The 23,827-nt window shown below is 42.0% G+C and overlaps 1 protein-coding gene across 4 annotated transcripts in view; it reads left to right on the forward strand.

Annotated features, from left to right (window-relative positions):
• Positions 1-22,978, forward strand: part of LOC106572250 (intermediate filament family orphan 2) — a 38,523-nt gene extending 15,545 nt beyond the window's left edge. Inside the window, exons 3-10 of one of the 4 annotated variants that reach the window (XM_014146284.2) lie at positions 1,176-1,274; positions 1,401-1,445; positions 18,608-18,793; positions 18,934-19,100; positions 19,536-19,725; positions 21,021-21,119; positions 21,393-21,529; positions 21,712-22,978. In XM_014146284.2, coding sequence (XP_014001759.1) covers positions 1,176-1,274; positions 1,401-1,445; positions 18,608-18,793; positions 18,934-19,100; positions 19,536-19,725; positions 21,021-21,119; positions 21,393-21,529; positions 21,712-21,817 — 1,029 coding nt within the window. In that variant the 3' untranslated portion in view covers positions 21,818-22,978. The remainder of the gene's footprint in view (positions 1-1,175; positions 1,275-1,400; positions 1,446-18,607; positions 18,794-18,933; positions 19,101-19,535; positions 19,726-21,020; positions 21,120-21,392; positions 21,530-21,711) is intronic. The other 3 variants (XM_014146285.2, XM_014146286.2, XM_014146287.2) reach the window with 3 other exon arrangements.
• The last annotated feature ends 849 nt before the right edge of the window (positions 22,979-23,827 follow it).

Here is a 23,827-nt window from a genome sequence, read left to right on the forward strand (position 1 = left end):
GAAGTGGATTTAACAGGTGACATCAATAAAGGATCATAACTTTCACCTGGATTCACCTGGTCACTCTATGTCATGGAAAGAGCAGGTGTTCATAATGTTTTGTAAACTCAGTGTATACTCATTGATTCTTGAGAAATATAACTTATAAATGCCTCATGAGCTTAGTTCAGCTGTCGTACCTCATCAAAACCCAAAATATAAGCTTGTTTTACTCTGTTGTAAACAATAGAAATATAAACAAAGACTGTATAGCCTCAAAACATAGCATCTGTCATTTTGATTTCATGGTTGGTCAGTTCTTACATCCATAGCTCTATGTATGAATGGTCTCTAGCTATGAGTGGTTATATTTCTCTAGGCCCATCCCTCAGCTTTTTACCAAAACAGAGGCAGGGTGACCGCTTTGGTATTGTTTTAGTAAAGGATTCTAGCTTTAATTATGGGACAATCCATGAAGGGAAGTGAATAAGTGCACACTTCAGGAGAAAATACAGATTCTGGGATGCAGGCTTAGCCTCTGTGTCATGTTTGTGTGTATTTTGCATGATTGCCAGTAAGCTCCCTATTAAGGAGTTGTGATAACATATCTCCGGGTGCCTCTGACGTACTGTAATGTGCTGTGTGTCTGTATGTTGTTCTACAGAACAGAATGGGAAAGTTCATGATAGAAAACATGCTTTAGTCCCCCCTGTGTATATGTTAGTCAGTGGGAACATTGGTGTGCTAATGTGTTTTAAACCCTCCCCCCCAAAGACCGAGATCGCATTACCCCAAAAAAAACAGCCAAGAGCACTGACTCTCCCTGACTAACTATGCCTCAACTGTTTCCTGCTAGCTGCATTCCAGATTACTTTTATTGGAGCTCTTGGCCCAAAACCCAAGACTCAATCCACTTTGGAATGTGGTTGTTGTGATGCATCAAATGAGTGGATTGTGGAGTAATTAAATGACTTCTCGAACATGTTATGCAGACTTTTTCTTCAGAAAGGGATACTCTTATAATAGAAGTTGAACTTAACGTTTTTTGTAAGGTGTTTTAGGACACATTTTCAAAACAACATCCCTTCCGCATGGTTATTCGTAAATGTGTGTAAATTGTATTGAGCCATGGTATGTCAGTAGATTATGTTGTAGAGTGTGATGTGGCTGTCTGTTCCACGGTCTGCCCTCTTCAGAGTGCCCAGGAGTCTGAAGTGGTTCAGGGGGAGCTCACTGAGAAGGTGGAGAGACTCAAGACAGAGCTGGTGGTCTTCAAGAGCCTCATGACTGACAATGTAAGTATGACACTCAGGCTTTCTTCAACATTTCCTTATTCTCCCGGTATTTACACAGAAATGTCATGGTGAAAGGTTAAGTAAATAGTAATCACTTAGTAGTTTTGTGTGCTCCATTTAAACTAGAAACACCCAACCAACTTTAAATTGTGCGGACTGGTTCAACTTACTGTAAGTTGCAAAGCTTTTTGACACTATTTATACTTTGTTTTTAAAATCACACCCATTTATTACCACCCGCCCAACGTAAATCTATTCATCCATCCACCCACCTCTTCTGCAACTGATGCATGCTACCACTCTCTCCTGTCGGTGATATGTACAGCCTGGCAGTCAGAATGCTCACCACACATTTTTGTCATACCACACATGGACACTCTCCCTTGAACCCTGAGGCTAAGAAATTCCTTTGGAATTGGTTAGAGCCAAGTTAGCTGCACAGGCAGGCAGACGAACGGATGGGCGGCCGGGCGGACAGACAGACAGGCAGAGTAGCAGTGAGATGAGAAACCCCTATGGCTCGCCACACACAGTCTCCGCCTGTTCTTTGAGGCCCTGTGGTTTTGGCCTGCTTTCTAATGACCTCCAGCTGGGCTCCGGACTCGCCCAGTCTGTGGTCTGGAGTAGCTACGCTCACAGATTAGCCAAAACCCGGCCCGACTACTGTTTCACACGCAACCACACTTTGCCCTTCCCAGTCACTTTTGAACCCTTTCAAGTTCATTTGTTCTTTGTCAAAAAATGGCACTGCCTGTTAAAGGGGAAGTTTACCTTAAATCCAACATTACCTATGTGATTCCATACATTGAAACTATACTGAACAAAAATATAAACACAACAGGTAAAGTGTTGATTTCATGAGCTGAAATAAAAGATCCCAGAAATGTTCCTTACGCACAAAAAGCTTATTTATCACCAATTTTGTGCACACATTTATTTACATCTCTGTTAGTGAGCACTTCTCCTTTGCCAAGATAATCCATCCACCTGACAGATGTGGCATATCAAGAAGCTTATTAAACAGCACGATCATTACACAGGTGTACCTTGTGCTGGGGACAATAAAAGGCCACTCTTTTTGCAGTTTTGTCACACAGCACAATGCCACAGATGTCTCAAGTTTTGAGGGCGCGTGCAATTGCTAGAGAATTGAATTATAATTTCTCTACCATAAGCTGCCTCCAACATTGTTTTCGAAAATTTGCAGTACGTCCAACCGGCCTCACAACCGCAGACCACATTTAACCACGCCAAACCAGGACCTCCACATCCGGCTTCATCACCTGCGGGATCGTCTGAGACCAGCCACCCGAACAGCTGATTAAATTGCGGGTTTGCACAACCGAATATTTTCTGCACAAACTGTCAGAAACCGTCTCAGGGAAGCTCATCTGCGTGCTCATCATCCTAAGCAGGGTCTTGACCTGACTGCAGTTCGGCGTCGTAACCGAGGTCAGTGGGTAAATGCTCACCTTCGATGGCCACGGGCATGCTAGAGAATCCAGGTTTCAACTGTACCAGGCAGATGGCAGACAGCATGTATGGTGTTGTATGGGCGAGTGGTTTGTTGATGTCAACGTTGTGAACAAAGTGCCCCCTGGTGGTGGTGGTGGGGTTATGGTATGGGCACGCATAAGCTACGGACAACAAATACAATAGCATTTTATCGATTACAATTTTAATGCATAGAGATAGCATGACGAGACCCTGAGGCCCGTTGTCGTGCCATTCATCCGCCACCATCACCTCATGTTTCAGCATGACAATTAGAGGTCGACCGATTAATCCGAATGGCCGATTAATTAGGGCCGATTTCACGTTTTCATAACAATCGGTAATCGGTATTTTTGGACACCGAATTGCCGATAAAAAAAAAAAGATATATATATATTTTTTTACACCTTTATTTAAATAGGCAAGTCAGTTAAGAACACATTCTTATTTTCAATGATGGCCTAAGAACGGTGGGTTAACTGCCTTGTTCAGGGGCAGAACGACAGATTTTTACCTTGCCAGCTCAGGGATTCATTCTTGCAACCTTACGGTTAACTAGTCCAACGCTCTAACCACCTGCTTTACATTGCACTCCACGAGGAGCCTGTCTGTTACGCGAATGCAGTAAGAAGCCAAGGTAAGTTACTAGTTTTAGATTTAGATGCACTATTGTAAAGTGGTTGTTCTACTGGATATCATAAGGTGAATCCACCAATTTGTAAGTCGCTCTGGATAAGAGCGTCTGCTAAATGACTTAAATGTAAATGTAAATGTAGTTAGCATTAAACTTATCTTATAAAAAAACAATCAATCACTCAATCATAATCACTAGTTAACTACACATGGTTGATGATATTACTAGTTTATCTAGCCTGTCCTGCAGTGCATATAATCGATGCGGTGCGCATTCGCGAAAAAGGACTGTCGTTGCTCCAACGTGTACCTAACCATAAACATCAATGTCTTTCTTAAAATCAATACACAAGTATATATTTTTAAACCTGCATATTTAGTTAATATTGCCTGCTAACATGAATTTCTTTTAACTAGGGAAAATGTGTCACCTCTTGCAACAGAGTCAGGGTATATGCAGTGTGAATAACCATAAACATCAATGCCTTTCTTAAAATCAATACACAGAAGTATATATATTTTAAACCTGCATATTTAGCTAAAAGAAATCCAGGTTAGCAGGCAATATTAACCAGGTGAAATTGTGTCACTTCTCTTGCGTTCATTGCACGCAGAGTCAGGGTATATGCAACAGTTTGGGCCGCCTGGCTCGTTGCGAACTAATTTGCCAGAATTGTACGTAATTATGACATGACATTGAAGGTTGTGCAATGTAACAGGAATATTTAGACTTAGAGATGCCACCCGTTAGATAAAATACGGAACAGTTCCGTATTTCACTGAAAGAAAAAACGTTTTGTTTTCGAGATGATAGTTTCCGGATTCGACCATATTAATGACCTAAGGCTCGTATTTCTGTGTGTTTTTTATATTATAATTAAGTCTATGATTTGATAGAGCAGTCTGACTGAGCGGTGGTAGGCACCAGCAGGCTCGTAAGCATTCATTCAAACAGCACTTTTGTGCGTTTTGCCAGCAGTCTTCGCAATGCTTGAAGCACAGCGCTGTTTATGACTTCAAGCCTATCAACTCCCAAGATTAGGCTGGTGTAACCGATGTCAAATGGCTAGCTAGTTAGCGGGGTGCGCGCTAATAGCGTTTCAAACGTCACTCGCTCTGAGACTTGGAGTAGTTGTTCCCCTTGCTCTGCATGGGTAACGCTGCTTCGAGGGTGGCTGTTGTCGATGTGTTCCTGGTTCGAGCCCAGGTAGGAGCGAGGAGAGGGACGGAAGCTATACTGTTACACTGGCAATATTAAAGTGCCTATAAGAACATCCAATAGTCAAAGGTATACGAAATACAAATCGTATAGAGAGAAATAGTCCTATAATTCCTATAATAACTACAACCTAAAACTTCTTACCTGGGAATATTGAAGACTCATGTTAAAAGGAACCACCAGCTTTCATATGTTCTCATGTTCTGAGCAAGGCACTTAAACGTTAGCTTTCTTACATGGCACATATTGCACTTTTACTTTCTTCTCCAACACTTTGTTTTTGCATTATTTAAACCAAATTGAACATGTTTCATTATTTATTTGAGGCTAAATTGATTTTATTGATGTATTATATTAAGTTAAATAAGTGTTCATTCAGTATTGTTGTAATTGTCATTATTACAAATATTTAAAAAAAAATTGGCAGATGAATCAGTATCGGCTTTTTTTGGTTCTCCAATAATCGGTATCGGCGTTGAAAAATCATACTCGGTCGACCTCTAATGACAATGCACGGCCCCATGTTGCATGGATCTGTACACAATTCCTGGAAGCTGAAAATGTCCGAGTTCTTCCATGGCCTGCATACTCACCAGACATGTCACCCATTGATTATGTTTGGGATGCTCGACATGGACGACAGCGTGTTCCAGTTCCCACCAATATCCAGCAACTTTGCAAAGCATTGAAGAGGAGTGGGACAACATTCCATAGCCAAAATAAACAGCCTGATCAACCCTATGCAAAGGAGATATGTCACGCTGCATGAGGCAAATGGTGTCTACACCAGATACTGACTGGTTTTCTGATCCATGCCCCTACCTTTTTTTTTAAGGTATCTGTGACCAACAGATGCATATCTGTATTCCCAGTCATGTGAAATCCATATATTAGGGCCTAATGAATTTGTTTCAAATGTACTTGTATGAACTGTAACTCAGTAAAACCTTTGAAATTGTTGCATGTTGTGTTTATATTTTTGTTTGTGTAGTTAGGTGTAGTTTGCCTCATCCCCTTCTCTGTCCCTGCAGTCTAGAACTGGAAAGTAGCAAAAACAGGTCAGGTGACTTGTCTTTGTACTGCTAGCTCTGCTCCGTTGTCAGTGGACAAATTCTTTGTTTTATTGAAAGCTTACGTCCTAAAGAGACATTTTTTATCAAAAGTACTATCTGTCAGGAAATGTGTACTTCTCCAAGTAAAACAATTTGGATGATTTTATATAATTCTTTTATGTGGCCGACTGCAACACCACCAGAGATAGGTAACGCACAGTTGTCCGCTCTTGTGAGGAAATACCACGCAGCCGTCATACCGCTCAGGAAGGAGACACGTTCTGTCTCCTAGAGATGAACGTAGTTTGGTGCGAAAAGTGCAAATCAATCCCAGAACAACAGCAAATGACCTTGTGAATATGCTGGAGGAAACAGGTACAAAAGTATCTATATCCACAGTAAAACGAGTCCTATATCGGCATAACCTGAAAGGCCGCTCAGCAAGGAAGAGGCCATTGCTCCAAAACCGCCATAAAAAAGCCAGACTATGGTTTGCAACTGCACATGGGGGCAAAGATTGTACTTTTTGGAGAAATGTCCTCTGGTCTGATGAAACAAAAATAGAACTGTTTGGCCATCGTTATGTTTGGAGGAAAAAAGGGGAGGCTTGCAAGCCGAAGAACACCATCCCACCCGTGAAGCACGGGGGTGGCAGCATCACGTTGTGGGGGTGCTTTTCTGCAGGAGGGACTGCTGCACTTCAGAAAATAGATTGATCATGAAGAAGGAGAATTATGTGGATATTTTGAAGCAACATCTCAAGGCATCAGTCAGGAAGTTCAAGCTTGGTCGCAAATGGGTCTTCCAAATGGACAATGACCCCATTCATACTTCCAAAGTTGTGGAAAAATGGCTTAAGGACAACAAAGTCAAGGTATTGGAGTGGCCATCACAAAGCCCTGACCTCAATCTTATAGAAAATTTGTGGGCACAACTGAAAAAGCATGTGCGAGCAAGGAGGCCTACAAACCTGAGTCAGTTACACCAGCTCTGTCAGGAAAAATGGGCCAAAATTCACCCAACTTATTGTAGGAAGCTTGTGGAAGGCTACCCAAAACATTTGACCCAGGTTAAAAAATGTAAAGGCAATTCTACCAAATACTAATTGAGTGTATGTAATCTTCTGACCCACTGCGAATGTGATGAAATAAATAAAAGCTGAAATAAATCATTCTCTCTACTATTATTCTGACATTTCACATTCTTAAAATAAAGTGGTGATCCTAACTGACCTAAGACAGATCCTAACTGACCTAAGACAACTGACTTTACTAGGATTAAATGTTAGGAATTGTGAAAAACTGAGTTTAAATGTGTTTGGCTAAGGTGTATGTAAACTTCCGACTTCAACTGTACTTTGACTGCATAAATATTGAATATCCATGCAAATGGACCAATAAAGCAAGTACTGTAATGTTATTTTTAGTCATAAAAAATGTCCAAAAGAAAAGGGAAAACTTTTGGTTATAAAAAACAGAACAACATAGGTTAGAACATAATGTTAGCAACTATTGTACAGTATGTGCATCCCAAAAGTATTTGCCACAGAAGAGAGACCTGAGAAAGAGAATCTGGTCAGAAGACATCACTCCAGAATGAAGAAGTAGCCACATACAATGTTGGCTGGAAGATTAGGCTTGAGCAGGTGGGATGAAGGATGCCTGTAAACCACCGTTCGATCCTGTCGTGGCTCCATACCTGGTCAACCAGTTTCTCCCTGAACTGGAACTGTTTTGTTTCATACATTTTTTTGGGCCACCCCCTGCTTGGACTGTTTCAGGAACACAGCCTTGAAGCGTTTTTCACCTACACAATTAATGTGGACTACAGTTATACATGTTTACATGGTACACACATATTCTAAATTATACTTTTTGTGTTTCACAAAATACAGGTAGCTTATGTTGTAACAGGGAAGATGGTACTTTATAGTATGCTAGACATAATTGTCTTCAAAGTGTGATGTACATGCATGATAAAAGTCACATGTAAAGTCAATTGGGTTTATCCGTTCATTCAAGTTCATCAAGTACCTGTGGAAGTTGTACTGTAGCTAGTTCCCTGCCCACATTTTCATCGTTGTCCGTTATGGTCATTGGCCAGCTGGGTTCTTGCGACTATCGCGAGGGGACAAAAAGTCGCTTCTGGGTGTACTTAAGCATAATACTGTGGTATGATTCAAGCTACCCTGTGGACAAACGTTTACATCCGGTTATTAAAATATTTATTTTAGGTTTGTACAGTTCAGTAAACTTCAAATCACCTTTCAAGTCAAAAATGTCTACCAGTTACTGTTTATTAAACTGCATGACAGTTATACAGTAGTAGGAATTTCAAATCTCATATATGTTATACAAAGCACTACAGATGTACGAACTGTTATGAAATGATTAAAGTTTTACATACCAGTGTGTTTGAACTGGCACATTTGCTCCAAGTCCTTGTCCAGTCTTTTGTCCAGTGCAATGGCAGTCAAAGCTTCGTAGACCTCAGGTGTGCTGGAGACGCACCTTTTCTGTCTCTGCTTGTCCTCTGACAGGTATGCATGAGAGCAGCTGAACTCTACTCCATTTTCCTTCCCAACTGTGCGTGTCGCAAACGGGGTTTTGGATGGCTCACCATATGCGTTTTAATGCCTTTGAAATATAGTGTGTAAACAGGAACAAATAAGTTACCACTGCATGTAAGAGGCTTTTCCCTATGTATAGAATTACATCAGTCGGGACAGAGGTTCTTTTTTTGTGTGATTCAGCCAATTAATCGCAATGCATATTTGTAGTATAAGGACAGGTAAGCTACTTATTAGGACACTGGGTGAAAAGGGTCAATAGCAGAGGATATCTTTATCGATATATTTCCGAATATTTGACATTTTATTAGATCTAAGGAGTAGACATGCTCCAGATACGCATGTCCTTCATTTCATATATGGAGCTAGGACGTTCTCCGTAATGGGACAGTTTCTACATGCATCCAATCCGGACCTCAGGAATCTCTCTGTTACGGTATGAGTCCAGGAAGATATCTGGGGTGAGATCCCTTCAAGACACACTCCTGATGCGCTTGCACCCCCTTACATATTTGTAGAATATTTTAACTCAGGAAAGGGTATGTATGTATCAACATGCTGACATAACTAAGCCTTTATACGTAGGCATTAACAAATCCACATACTTTCAGAAGTGTATCATATCTGTAGTCATTACCTGATCACTTATGGATCCGTATTTCTGAGAAAAAAATCATAATTTCAATAGATATCCTTACATGATATGTAATATTCATCCTTCTGGTCGAAAATGGGCTAAATCTGACTCATGACCAATGTCCAGCGCTCAAATTATTTTACCTGTTCAGGTGCCGAAAATCATTGTGCTTCTTCACATGAAGATGACTTACACTACATGACCAAAAGTATGTGGACATCTGCTCGTCGGCATTAATGTTGTTGGGCAGTTGGCGTTCCAAATCATCCCAAAGGTGTTCGATGAGGTTGAGGTCAGGGCTCTGTGCAGGCCAGTCAAGTTCTTCCACACCGATCTCGACAAACCATTTCTGTATGAACCTCGCTTTGTGCACGGGGGCATTGTCATGCTGAAAAAGGATAGGGCCTTCCCCAGACTGTTGCTACGAAGTTGGAAGTACAGACTTCTAGAATGTCATTGTATGCTGTAGCGTTAAGATTTCCCTTCATTGGAACTAAGGGGCCTAGCCCGAACCATGAAAAACAGCGTCAGACCATTATCCCTCCTCCCCCAAAATGTACAGTTGGCACTATGCATTCGGGCAGGTAGCATTCTCCTGTCAGCCTCCCAAACCCAGATTCGTCCGTCGGACTGCGAGATAGTGAAGTGTGATTCATCACTCCAGAGAACACGTTTCCACTGCTCCAGAGTCCAATGGAGACGAGCTTAACATTGCTCCAGCCGATGCTTGGTATTCAGCATGGTGATCTTAGGCTTCTGTGTGGCTGCTCGGCCATGGAAACCCATTTCATGTAGCTCCTGACGAACAGTTCTTGTATCTACATTGCTTCCAGAGGAAGTTTGGAACTCGGTAGTGAGTGTTGCAACCGAGGACAGATGGTTCTTTACGCTCTTCATCACTTGGCTGTCCCGTTCTGTGAGCTTGTGCGGCCACTTCACGGCTGAGCTGTTGTTGCTCCTAGACATTTCCACTTCACAATAACAGCACTTACAGTTGACCGGGGCAGTTCTAGCAGGGCAGAAATTTGACGAACTGACTTGTTGGAAAGGTGGCATCCTATGACGGTGCCACATTGAAAGTCACTGAGCTCTTCAGTAAGGCCATTCTACTGCCAATTTTTGGCTATGGAGATTGCATGGCTGACACCTGTCAGCAACGGGTGTGGCTGAAATAGCCAAATCGACTAATTTGAAGGGGTGTCCACATACTTTTGTGTATATAGTGTATCTTATACTGAACAAAAATATAAACACAACATGTAAAGTGTTGGTCACATGTATCATGAGCTGAAATAAAAGATTCCAAGAATTTCTCCTTTGCCAAGATAATTAATCCACTTGACAGGTGTGGCATATTAAGAAGCTGATTAAACAGCATGATAATTACACAGGTGCACCTTGTGCTGTGGATAATAAAAGGCCACTGAAATGTGCAGTTTTGTCACACAACACAATGCCACAGATGTCTCAAGTTTTGGGGGAGCATGCATTTGACATGCTGACTGCAAGAATGTCTACCAGGCTGTTGCCAGAGAATTGAATGTTACTTTCTCTACCATAAGCCGCCTCCAACCTTGTTTTAGAAAATTTGGCAGTGTGTCCAACCGGCCTCACAACCACAGACCACATGTAGCTGATGAAACTCTGAGTTTGCTCAACCAAAGAATTTCTGCACAAACTGTCAGATACCATCTCAGGAAAGCTCATCTGCGTGCTCATCGTCTTCACCAGAGTCTTGACCTGACTGAAGTTCGGGGTTGTAACCAACTTCAGTGAGCAAATGCTTACCTTCGATGACCATTGGCACGCTGGAGCAGTGTGCTCTTCGCAGATGAATCCCGGTTTCAACTGTACCGATGGCAGACAGCATGTATGTCGTTGTGTGGGCGAGTGGTTTTCTGATGTCAATGTTGTGAAGAGAGTGCCCCATGGTGGCGGTGAGATTATGATATGGGCAGACATAAGCTACGGACAAAGAACACATTTACAATTTATCAACGGCAATTTGAATGTACAGAGATACCGTGATCCTGAGGCCCATTATCATGCCATTCATCCACCGCCATCACCTCATGTTTCAGCATGATAATGCAAGGTGGTTGCTAACACCTTCCATGCACAGTCTAAAAGCCAATTCATGCTTGATCTGAAAATGTGCTCGGAGGCACCGTATGGATGGCTTGACGCAAACGCGGAGCCTCCAGAGGCAAAATTGATGTGGAGGGCTCCGTATAGCTCCGCATTGACATGATTGGTTGACGGCTGTTGGTGGACTAGTTATAAACTTACCCTTTGAAACATGCCAGCAATCCAGCTCATGTTGGGTGTTCTTCTCGCATTCTTTTTCTTATTGATGGTGAAAGGTAGGCTGTGACGATTATGGAATTTGGGGTAACGATGAATTGCCATGCAGATGGCCACGGTTATTTCTGTCAGTATGCTTTTCAGTCCTCTCCCCGAAATCCAACTGATTCAATTGAAATTGAGCTGGTGGCTTCAGTGACCTGTTTTGGAAAATACAAAAAATAAGAGGTATACAAAAACAGATTTGAAATACCATTAACATTTGACCATTCACATTGACTATACTGGAAGCAATAACTGCAATGAATGGACCTACCGAAATCACATTAGCTTGAATGACTTTCTTGGTCTTGTCATCCATGAAGCTGTAGGAAGGAAGGAATGAATGATTTTCATGTCAAGTAGAGAACCCATTGTTTCATACATATGCTATGGAGAACTAAAATCTCCCTTAAAAAAATATTGATTATGATATGAATATCATTTATTATGATCTGGTTATAATTTCAATTACCTATATGTCGTAAATTTAGCGGAGTAGCCAGCCAGGGCTGTCATTCCTTCTGTCACCACAGATGTGGACAGCCTTCCCTTCATTTCCATCCTGAACCATAGTGGAAATGATCTTTTCCTGCTTCAGTCTGTCTGTAATCCTGGGTTGTGACGGGTAGGAAGTAAGAGGACTGAAAAGTATGTTGTTTGTGAAGGGAACTGTATTTGACATAGTTCAGCATAGTAATTTATGTTTGTGAAAGTGTCACCAGTGAACAGCACTGAAGACGGTGCAACTACATTAGCCTGTGACATCCTTCTAACATTCGGGCAAGATTCCCAACTTCCCATACATCCTTAAATGCGCTCTGCCAGTTGATCTTGATTTGGCTTCCTTTTAATATTTTGCTGGTGTTGATTATGGCAGACCCACACTTTTCGATAAGCTTAATGAGATCCATGATCTTGGACTCCATGCACAATCCACTGATCACGGTTTGTTTAAGATGTGGTTGAGTCTAACTCAAGACTCCAGACTTGATTTGGTGGATGTTGGAGGTACCGTATGTACAGTCGTGGCCAAAAGTTTTGAGAATGACACAAATATTAATTTTCACAAAGTCTGCTGCCTCAGTTTGTATGATGGCAATTTGTATATACTCCAGAATGTTATGAAGAGTGATCAGATGAATTGCAATTAATTGCAAAGTCCCTCTTTGCCATGCAAATGAACTGAATCCCCCAAAAAACGTTTACACTGCATTTCAGCCCTGCCACAAAAGGACCAGCTGACATCATGTCAGTGATTCTCTCGTTAACACAGGTGTGAGTGTTGACGAGGACAAGGCTGGAGACCACTCTGTCATGCTGATTGAGTTTGAATAACAGACTGGAAGCTTCAAAAGGAGGGTGGTGCTTGGAATCATTGTTCTTCCTCTGTCAATCATGGTTACCTGCAAGGAAACACGTGCCATCATCATTGCTTTGCACAAAAAGGGTTTCACAGGCAAGGATATTGCTGCCAGTAAGATTGCATCTAAATCAACCATTTATCGGATCATCAAGAACTTCAAGGAGAGCGGTTCAATTGTTGTGAAGAAGGCTTCAGGGCGCCCAAGAAAGTCCAGCAAGCGCCAGGACCGTCTCCTAAAGTTGATTCAGCTGCGGGATCGGGGCACCACCAGTAGCTTGCTCAGGAATGGCAGCAGCCAGAGCTTGCTCAGGAACGGCAGCAGGCAGGTGTGAGTGCATCTGCACGCACTGTGAGGCGAAGACTTTTGGAGGATGGCCTGGTGTCAAGAATGGCAGCAAAGAAGCCACTTCTCTCCAGGAAAAACATCAGGGACAGACTGATATTCTGAAAAAGGTACAGGGATTGGACTGCTGAGGACTGGGGTAAAGTCATTTTCTCTGATTGTTTGGGGCATCCGGAAAAAAGCTTGTCCGGAGAAGACAAGGTGAGCGCTACCATCAGTCCTGTGTCATGCCAACAGTAAAGCATCCTGAGACCATTCATGTGTGGGGTTGCTTCTCAGCCAAGGGAGTGGGCTCACTCACAATTTTGCCTAAGAACACAGCCATGAATAAAGAATGGTACCAACACATCCTCCGAGAGCAACTTCTCCCAACGATCCAGAAACAGTTTGGTGACGAATAATGCCTTTTCCAGCATGATGGAGCACCTTGCCATGAGGCAAAAGTGTTAACTAAGTGGCTCGGGGAACGAAACATCGATATTTTGGGTCCATGGCCAGGAAACTCCCCAGACCTTAATCCCATTGAGAATTTGTGGTCAATCCTCAAGAGGCAGGTGGACAAACAAAAACCCACAAATTCTGACAAACTCCAAGCATTGATTATGCAAGAATGGGCTGCCATCATTCAGGATGTGGCCCAGAAGTTAATTGACAGCATGCCAGGGCGGATTGCAGAGGTCTTGAAAAAGAAGGGTCAACACTGCAAATCTTGACTCTTTGCATCAATTTCATGTAATTGTCAATAAAAGCCTTTGACACTTGAAATGCTTGTAATTATACTTCAGTATTCCATAGTAACATCTGACAAAAATATCTAAAGACACTGAAGCAGCAAACTTTGTGGAAATTAATATTTGTGTCATTCTCAAAACTTTTGGCCACGATTGTAGTCAGAGGTCTGGTCCTGGTAATCAGGGGAGCTAAAGCTGGTGTCCAGCTGGGAAGGTGGAGATCGTGGATGTTGTGTAGGATGAGGTGGAGGAGGCTGCTGTAGCTGGATCTATTTCCCTGATCCTCCTTAGAAAGACAATACTCAAAAATGGCCTTAGAGTTCAGAAATTATAACAGCACATACTGAATAAGACTATGCATTATGGAATCATAGAAAATATGTCAATTGTTCTAGGATACTTACCGAAGACTCTTGGATCCTTTCTGGTGAATCTGAAGCTCTGGACACAGTTGCAAAGCCCATGGACTTAAGTTGCTGAGAGAAGATTGACCGCATTATGACAAATTTAAAGCAGCTTTACTGTCACCCCATTTGAATCAAACGTGAAAATCATGTTTTCATAATGCAATGCCAAGTGCCAGTTACAGAGCTGGTTACCTCCTGCTTGGTCTTCTTAGTGGTAGGGGACACATGGGTAGAAGGTCCAGAGCTTTAAGAGATGGGTAGGGGACCAGGATGCCTGAAGGACATCAGGCCCCGGCTGGGTGGAAGGCCCAGAGCTTTGACTTGTTGATGCAGTCTTTAATAAAACAAATGTAATTCAACATTAGCATTCTGTCAGTTCATACAGTATTTATATACAAAAGGAAATGTGACAGGGATTAATAGTTGATATAGTATGGGTTATATGCCAAATTATTATTGTTATGTGTATTGACAAAGAAAAATGTCCACCCTAACACACAAGTGATAGCATGTTTACTAACCTTACTAACATATGGCCATAGTGCTGAAAGTAATTATACACATAGGGAGGTGGGGCTTACAAAAACACAATAGACATACTATGGGCAATCATATAGCACAGGTGGTTCCTTGGGTCAGGTATTCCACGTAAGGCTATACAGTTGCCTGAAAGTTTGTCACGCAAATAAGCCATAGCTAGCCAACACATCAGACATTGGGAAAAAGTGTGAACAGTTCCAGTAGACAACATCAACTCACATGGGTGCCAGAGGAGCTTGCAGTTCTTTGGGGTCCTTTAAAGACCAATCTATTGAGCCCAGAACCTGCGAGTGAGTTGGGGAAATTGACCTCACAGTTATTTGTGACACAATGGGAGTTCATGATACATACAATTCTAAACGTGAAAGCTATTGGCAGTTGATATCATATGGGTTATATGCTAAAGTACTATTGTTATGTGTATTGACAAAGAAAAACTTCCATCCTAACTGTTGGATTCTAATTTCTGGTACAAAAATCCCGCCGGACTCCCAAGAAAAACTCAAGCTCGATTTATTCACCACACTGGGTGTTGCAGCTGCAAAACCACCCCTGCAGGTCACACAAGCGCATATATTTATACCTTCCGATTAGGCGGAGTGACCTTCTTGTATTTCTATGTTAAACAATCAATCTCTGTTGCTGGGCAAGAACTGAGTCTGTTCCTCCCGTTGGTGTTATCGTGTCCCTGCCTAAATCCAGAGCTTTCGTATACCTCCGTGCCTTTCACGGGTCTTCTTGTCAGTGAGGAGAGGCCTTGAGTTATTGGAAGTACACATTCCTACAGTCCACTGCAGACCACTAGATAATTACACTTCTCATACACAAAGAGCTTAAACCTAACACTACTTTCAATCTCTAAGAATATATAAAAAGGTTATATTCACACCAAGAGTATATAATGATATAAAACAGTAAAGATATAAGAAAGGGTTATAGATGAGTAATTATGATTTGTCAACGCTATCTCCAGACACATGACTGCTATTCAACCCTCGTGGAATCATTCTTGGCCTCAAGAGACAGGCCCCCTTTCCCTCTGCCCAAATACAATGCGCATAGATCATTCCATCTAACCCATAACACAATAATTACTACCGCTGCAAATACAATGAACATAGATTATTCCATCTAAACCATAACATGATAATTAGTACTGCTTGGCTAATTATACAATTATAAATAGATTAACACGGGATCAAGTCAGATAGTCTCTAACAGTAACACACAAGTATAATGCGATACCACGTTTATCTGTAATACATTTTTTGTGGCCATGGGGCTAAAAGTAATTAAATTGTTATGATACTCATGGCCACTATCGACAGGGGGAGGTGGGGGTTACAAATACACAATAGACCAGACTACATGCAACCAAATAGGCCTACCCTAGGTGGTTCCTGGGGCCATGTATTTCATGCAAGGCTAAACAGTTGTTAAAGCATGAAACGTTCTCATGCAAATAAACCATGGCTAACCAACACATCAGACATTGGAGATTATAATTATGAATAAAAGCGACTAGACCCGATCCTAAGTAATTAAAATGCAACATCACCTTTCATTTTTATTCTGCAATGTAAGAGCACACAATTAATGTCTATTACAATGTAAGATGACACAATTACTGTCTATAATCTCCTAAACCCCAATGTCATAAAGACAAGGCACATATGCTAACTGGTAGAGCGCCTAGGCTATAGTTAAATAAAGGTTAAATAAATAAAAAATGTCTACATGATATGGTGCAATGGTTACAACACAATAAGATCAACTCGAACTGCATTGATTAGACTACAACCTCTGCACAACAGTTCTTATTATTCTGTATGTAAATCCGAGGCACCCCATTTAGTATGATATGTTACGTTTTGTATGGTATGTATTCATTTGTGGATGTCCATCAGCCATTTCATATATGTTACAAATTACAAGTCATATGATATGTTAGGAATGCAATTCGTACAATAGTTTACAAATTTGCCAAAAAGTACAGCATGTTACTAATTTGCTATACTTATACGTTATGAATTCCAATTTGTTGTGGCTAACGTTAGCTAGATGGCTAACGCTAACGTTAGCTAGGGTTAGGGTTAAGGTTAGGAGTTAGGTTAAAGGGTTAAGGTTAGAGTTAGGGGTAGGGTTACCTAAAAGGGTTAAGGTTAGGGTTAGCTAAAAGCGTTTGGGGAAGGGTTAGCTAACATGCTAAGTAGTTGCAAAGTAGCTAAAAAGTAGTAAGTAGCTGAAAAGTTGCTAATAAGCTAAAATGCTAAAGTTGTCCGTGATGAGATTAAAACACATAACCTTTATGTTGCTAGACGTTAGCATCATACACCAACACATCCACCCCGACCAACCACCCTACTTTTATTTTTGCCTTAAGTAACCCCTCTATCTTATATAACCATATCAAACATAACTACAGTATATCATACTAACTTGAGTGTCCCAGATTTACGTTTACTGTTACGTCTAGTCTATGAGACCAGTCTGCTCTGCACTAGCGGTTCTGGAGGGGGGCCAGTGCCCCTGTGACAACAATTTTGGACCCCCTTGTGGCCCCCCTAAATGTGGAGCATGAAATAATTTTTGCATAACTCATTTTTGCTATCGTTCTTAGACAGTGGCAACGATGATGATTATGAACATGGTCTTTTGCCTGCTAATGCCTGCAATGCAGTGAAGAAAACGATATGACAACAATAACGTCTAATGTAACTGGCCCCTCTAACAGTACAACTGGCCCCAGCTCGGCCCCCCCAGTTGAAATGGTCTAGAACCGCCACTGCTGCTCTGCACACTCGCTTTGATGCTTTCCCTTCTCAAACGCTCTTCTGTTTTTTGGCATGACACGAGATCCATTCCATGGGTATACAGAATGAACAGCTGTGTCTTTGAGTTTTCTTTGGTGTTTTGTTCCGATTGTATATCTCTTTTGTAGTCATTGTCAATTAAGTGCTTACTACAGATACGTAAATTAGCAAGATTGGCTGTAGGAGTGTTTACATCTTATTTACTTGTTTTTATCGCTACTTCTGCATCTGTCAACGAAAAACTGTGATATTTATTATATAAAGTGCAGCCAGGAACAACACCAGCTTGCTCTTGCTGCCATCTCTTCGGATTTTCACTTTTCAGAACTAACTTTAGGCTATCGTTGATAAGATTTTCACTTTTCAGAACTAATCAACTTTGTTGATAAGATTTTCAACTTTTTGCGCCAGCTCCTTCTCCCCGATTTGCTCCAATAAGGGCACCGAGTTTGCGCCACAATAGCGCACGTGCAGATCTTACCCATCTTCACTGTTGTTGCAGTCGGTCAGGTTGTTTACTTCGTATACTTAATCTCTAGGCTGTTTTAACTTTTCCTGCAATTTTTTTTATTTTTATCTGTGATTGTGAATAAGGGCCGTAGATTCAGTTTTTAAGCACGAGAGTTACCCATATCTGCTGTGTTTGCAGTCTTCACATAAAATAATCCCAATCGTTTTATGTGGAAAAGTATACATTTCCTGACTCCAAATCGATAGTACTTTTAGATTTTTTTATGTCTCATTCGGCCATAGGCTTTCAGTAAAACAAAAGAATAGTCCACAATTCGCGGATTTCTCAATCATTCGTTGACTGACAACAGAACAGAGCTAGAAGTGCGCAAAAAGACGTCAAAAAGACCAGTTTTTGCAGCTTTCCAGTAGTAAATTGCAGGGAGAGAGGGGGAGAAGGCAAACTCTGCCTAACTAGTTTCAATGTATGGAATCACAAAAAAATATAAATATTCTTAAACTTCCCCTTTAAGTGAGTTTATTACCTTTAAACTGCAAGTCATTGCCTTGAGATACTATAAGATGAACTAAAAGATGGGATGATGATGCGAGGTTGAGGTCCTGCCTCAGAAAACTGTACACTCTTACTTGCAGTATTGGGCAAATAGTAGACGGTGACACAGCTCATGGGTATAATATTCTCTCATCATCATAACCAATGAAATATTTATTGTAGGAAATGTCAGACTTGGACACTGCGATCCAGAAGAAGGCCATGAAGGTGGACATGGACATCTGCAGACGCATTGACATCACGGCCAAGCTTTGTGACGTGGCTCAGCAACGCAACTCAGAAGACATGAGCAAGATGTTCAACATGAGCCCACACATGAGCCCCTCCAGAGCACCCCCAGAGAGCAAAGTAACTGGATAGCTTTTCATATGTACCCCTTGTGTAAAGGGCTCATTCCATGTGGAAAATAGGACACAAATGTCCATGAAATGTTTTTTCCACATTTTCACTCTCGTTCCCACACAGCTGACTAGTGTGTGGTTTCACAGGGGGCTGCATCTTGCAGGAGGAAAGAGCGTAAGGTTGTCTACGAGGAGAGGAGTCCTGAGACTGAAACTGAGTCTGGTGGTGGAGAGGAGGATGAAGAGGAGGAGAAGGAGCAGGTCGTAGAGTCACTCAACATCACGGACGAGATGAAACGCATGCTCAATCAGTTGTGAGTGGCCGAACCTTTGACCTGTGTTATGTAACTTCTTGTTTAGCCTCAATTGCTAATGAGTGCTAGCTGAACGACTAGGGTCGATATGTCATCCAACTAACTGTGTTGTTTGATACCATATGATCTCATTCTGTGAATTAAATCCCCACTGTAGTCTGTCGCGTTAGATAGCATCTCATAGTCAGTTTCATGTGTGCTTTATTACTTTGTCATGTTTTCATCTCTGTCAGTCACTGTCTGTTTTCTCTCTTCCCTGTCCTCTTCATTTGCGAACCCTTTTAAAATGTGCATGCCTTTCCGTTTGGTTTTGGTTTTCCTCCTTTCTTTTTTTGTCTTCTCTTTTTTTTCTCCCCTCCCTTTCCACCTCCATGTCTCCTCTCTTTTTCTCTGTCCCTCCCTCTCCCCTCTTCTCCCTCCTTTTCTTCTATGCAGAACTTGCTCAGATGATAATTCCTTTGTCACCAGGAGAGAGACGTTTGACTTTGATGACGACTGTGACAGCCTAACTTGGGAGGAGAATGAGGAGACACTGCTCCTCTGGGAGGACTTTGCCAACTACAACACCCCCTGTGCTGCAGCCAGTGCTGCTGCAGCAGAAGGACAGGGGGAGGGCCCTGGGCAGGTTAGTGCTGCCCCCTACTGCTCATCCAAAAGCAGTGTCTAGGAACTTTTCAAATATGTCAGATACAGGTAACTGCCAAAATAAAGTAAACACCAACATATAGTGTCTTAATAGGGCATTGGGCCACCACGCTGGGCCACCAACAATGCACCTTGGCATAGATTCTACAACTGTCTTCCACAAGAAATTCCATCATTTTGTGTTTTGTTGTTGGTCTCAGGTGCTGCTCCAGAATCTCCCGTAAGATGTTTAATTGGGTTGAGATATGTTGACACACACACACACACACACACACACACACACACACACACACACACACACACACACACACACACACACACACACACACAGCATTTAAACCCCTAATGGACAACTGGATGATGGGATTTTAATTGCTTAATTAACTGTGTGAACCACCTTACTCATTTACTCGAGTGTTTGCTTTATTTTGTCAGTTACCTGTATGTCTGTCGATAATTTTTTAGGCCTTCCCTCTGTATTTCCAAATTTTTTAAAAACCTTTATTTAACTAGGCAAGTCAGTTAAGAACAAATTCTTATTTACAGTGACGGCCTAGGAACAGTGGGTTAACTGCCATGTTCAGGAGCAAAACGACATATTTTTACATTGTCAGCTCGGGGTTTTGATCTAGCAACCTTTTGGTTACTGGCCCAACGCTCTAACCACTAGGCAACCTGCCTCATGCCCTTGTGCTGTAAGACATTTAATCTGAGTGGCCTCAGAAACTGTTAAGGAATATATGTAAAATACAATTGTGTCATTATTTATTTGAATTGATTGTTTGTCTAATTGTGTATTGGTGTGTGTATTGCTAAATTGTGTGTTCGACCGATCCCACTGGGCAAAACTGATTGAGTCAACGTTGTTTCCACATCATTTCAAACAAAAAACTCAATGTGATGGTGTTGAATCAACGTGGAAAACGGATTGGATTTTGAAAAAGTAATCAACGTAAGGGATTTTAGTATTTTTTTTAACCCAACTTCAACCTAAATCCAATGAGATGGTGAAATGTTTTGCTGATTTCACGTTGAATTAATGTTAGTTGACAACTCAACCAAATGTAAATCAAAACTGGACGTTGAACTGACATCTGTGCCCAGTGGGATGTTTATCTACCTTATCTATCCATTTTACGACTGTACGAATGTAAACTGTATGAAAGTGTTTATTGTCGATAACGGTGTCTCCAAGCTGCAAAGTAAAGTCTACTACTGCACTTTGAACGTTGCTACAGTACACATTGTTTAAATGGGTCTGTTGGGGATTGTTAGGCCTCTCAGGATGGCAGTTTGGGCAGCCTGATCGACGAGACCGAGATGCTTTTCCAGAACCGAGAGAAGGAGTACCAGGAGACCATGGGTCAAATAGAGGTAAGAGACCAAGAGAAGAGAGGTCAAGGTTCATGTGTGCAACTCACTCTCCTGTGTGTTAGTCATCAATTATTACTGCAGAGGGTCTTTGCCCCTCAATCTCTGCGCCACTTTCTCTTTTCAATCTCCCTCTCTGACTCACCCGCTCACATCTCCTCCCACTCTTTTGCTCTTACTCTCTTACATCTTTTTCTCTTACTCTCTTACATCGTTCACCTATCTTACTCTCCTTTTGACTCTCTCCCACATCTTGGATTCTCGCTCTCTCCTCAGTATGAGTTGGCTACAGCTAAGAGTGATATGAACCGTCACCTACAAGAGTACATGGAGATGTGTTCTATGAAGAGAGGCCTGGATGTGCAGATGGAAACCTGCAGGAGACTCATCAAGGGCTCAGGGGGCACCGGCAGGTCAGAAACACCTCTTTCTCCACACATGGCAAACAATGGCATTTCAATGCAATGGTGCATTGTTCCACTGAGACGTGTCTTGAGAAAGGCCTTGCTACACAGTAGGCATAATCATACAGATATCAAATCACACAGATATCAATGACTGACATCTGTCCTTGTTTCCCCTATCTCTGGTGCAGGAACTCTCCATCGTTCAGCTCGGTAGCGAGCAGCGACTCAGGGAACAGTGATGAGATCCAGGAGGAGCTGGAGAAGGACGGAGAGGCAGTAGGAGGGGTCAGCTGATAACTGACCCTTGACCCTCCGGCCCCTGGCTACCCCACCACCTGACGCAGAGAAGATGATGGAGGAAATGCCTTTGCTCCTCAATGCTGTGGTCCCCCTTTTCTTCAGCAGGTTTCCAGTTGATCTAAGAGGAGCCCTGTGGAAACTATTGGTGCTTCACCGGTTTACCCATATAGGGATGAACTTGTATTCCACAATAAGGTGCAGTGTTGGTTCCTCCTCACTGCTCCTCATTGGCCTAACACTGATCAGAGGGGTCACCCCTACTAAACACAAGTATCTCTACACACACTCAACTTACTGTACACCTATGGTCATTTTACTGTGTATTCACCCCAGTATTCATCCTAACCATGTTAAGATAAAGGAAAAACGGTCATATTCAGCCATTAGTGATCTAGCAAAGCATTCAGTGGTCCATATGATATATTTAAGCAATAAGGCCCGAGGGGATGTGGTGTATGGCCAATTTATTACGGTTAAGGGCTATTCTTAAGCACGACACAACGTGGAGTTCCTGGATACAGCCCTTAGCCGTGGTATATTGGCCATATACCACAAACCCCCAAGGTGCCTTATTGCTATTATAAACTGGTGACCAACGTAATTAGAAGAGTAAAAATAAATGTTTTGTCATACCCGTGGTATATGGGCTGATATACCACGACTTTCAGACAATCAGCATTCAGGGCTTGAACCACCCAGTTTATAATTCAAAATAAGGGCTAGGTTCTATCAGATCCATGCTAGCCGACATCTGCATAGCAGTTGTTTTGGCGGTGCCTGAGGTGGAACTGCATTAGAACTGTCAAATCCACAAGCGGCTCCGAGCATTATACCTAAAGCAGACATTGCCATTAGCTGCAGAGAATCGCATTAACAGAAATCCCATGCAGCGTTGTTTACAAGTTGGAACACTGAACCGTGAGATGTAATCTACACCTGGATTAGGCTGATAGAAATCCTCATTATTCAGTTTAATGATTTTCAATTTGAGCATCATTATTTCTACATACAGTTGAAGTCAGAAGTTTACATACACTTAGGTTGGAGTCATTAAAACTTGTTTTTGAACCACTCCACAAATTTCTTGTTAACAAACTATCGTTTTGGCAAGTCGGTTAGGACATCTACTTTGTGCATGACACAAGTAATTTTCCCAACAATTGTTTACAGACAGATTATTTCACTTATAATTCACTGTATCACAATTCCAGTGGGTCAGAAGTTTACATTTACCTTTAAACAGCTTGGAAAATTCCAGAAAATTATGTCATGGCTTTAGAAGCTTCTGATAGGCTAATTGACATCATCTGAGTTAATTGGAGCTGTACCTGTGGATGTATTTCAAGACCTACCTTCAAACTCAGTGCCTATTTGCTTGACATCATGGGAAAATCAATAGAAATCAGCCAAGACCTCAGAAAAACAATTGTAGACCTCCACAAGTCTGGTTCATCCTTGGGAGCAATTTCCAAACGCCTGAAGGTACCACGTTCATCTGTACAAACAATAGTACGCAAGTATAAACACCATGGGACCATGCAGCCGTCATACCGCTCAGGATGGAGACGCGTTCTGTCTCCTAGAGATGAGCGTACTTTGCTGCGAAAAGTGCAAATCAATCCCAGAACAACAGCAAAGGACCTTGTGAAGATGCTGGAGGAAACAGGTACAAAAGTATCTATATCCACAGTAAAACGAGTCCTATATCGACATAACCTGAAAGGCGCTCAGCAAGGAAGAAGCCACTGTTCCAAAATCGCCATAATAAAGCCAGACTACAGTTTGCAACTGCACATGGGGACAAAGATCGTACTTTTTGGAGAAATGTTCTCTGGTCTGATGAAACAAAAATAGAACTGTTTGGCCACAATGACCATCGTTATGTTTGTAGGAAAAGGGAGAGGCTTGCAAGCCGAAGAACACCATCCCAACCTTGAAGCACGGGGGTGGCAGCGTCATGTTGTGCGGGTGCTTTGCTGCAGGAGGGACTGGTGTACTTCACAA

This window comes from Salmo salar, chromosome ssa15 (assembly GCF_905237065.1).
Source record: "Salmo salar chromosome ssa15, Ssal_v3.1, whole genome shotgun sequence".
Classification (NCBI taxonomy): Eukaryota; Metazoa; Chordata; class Actinopteri; order Salmoniformes; family Salmonidae; genus Salmo; species Salmo salar.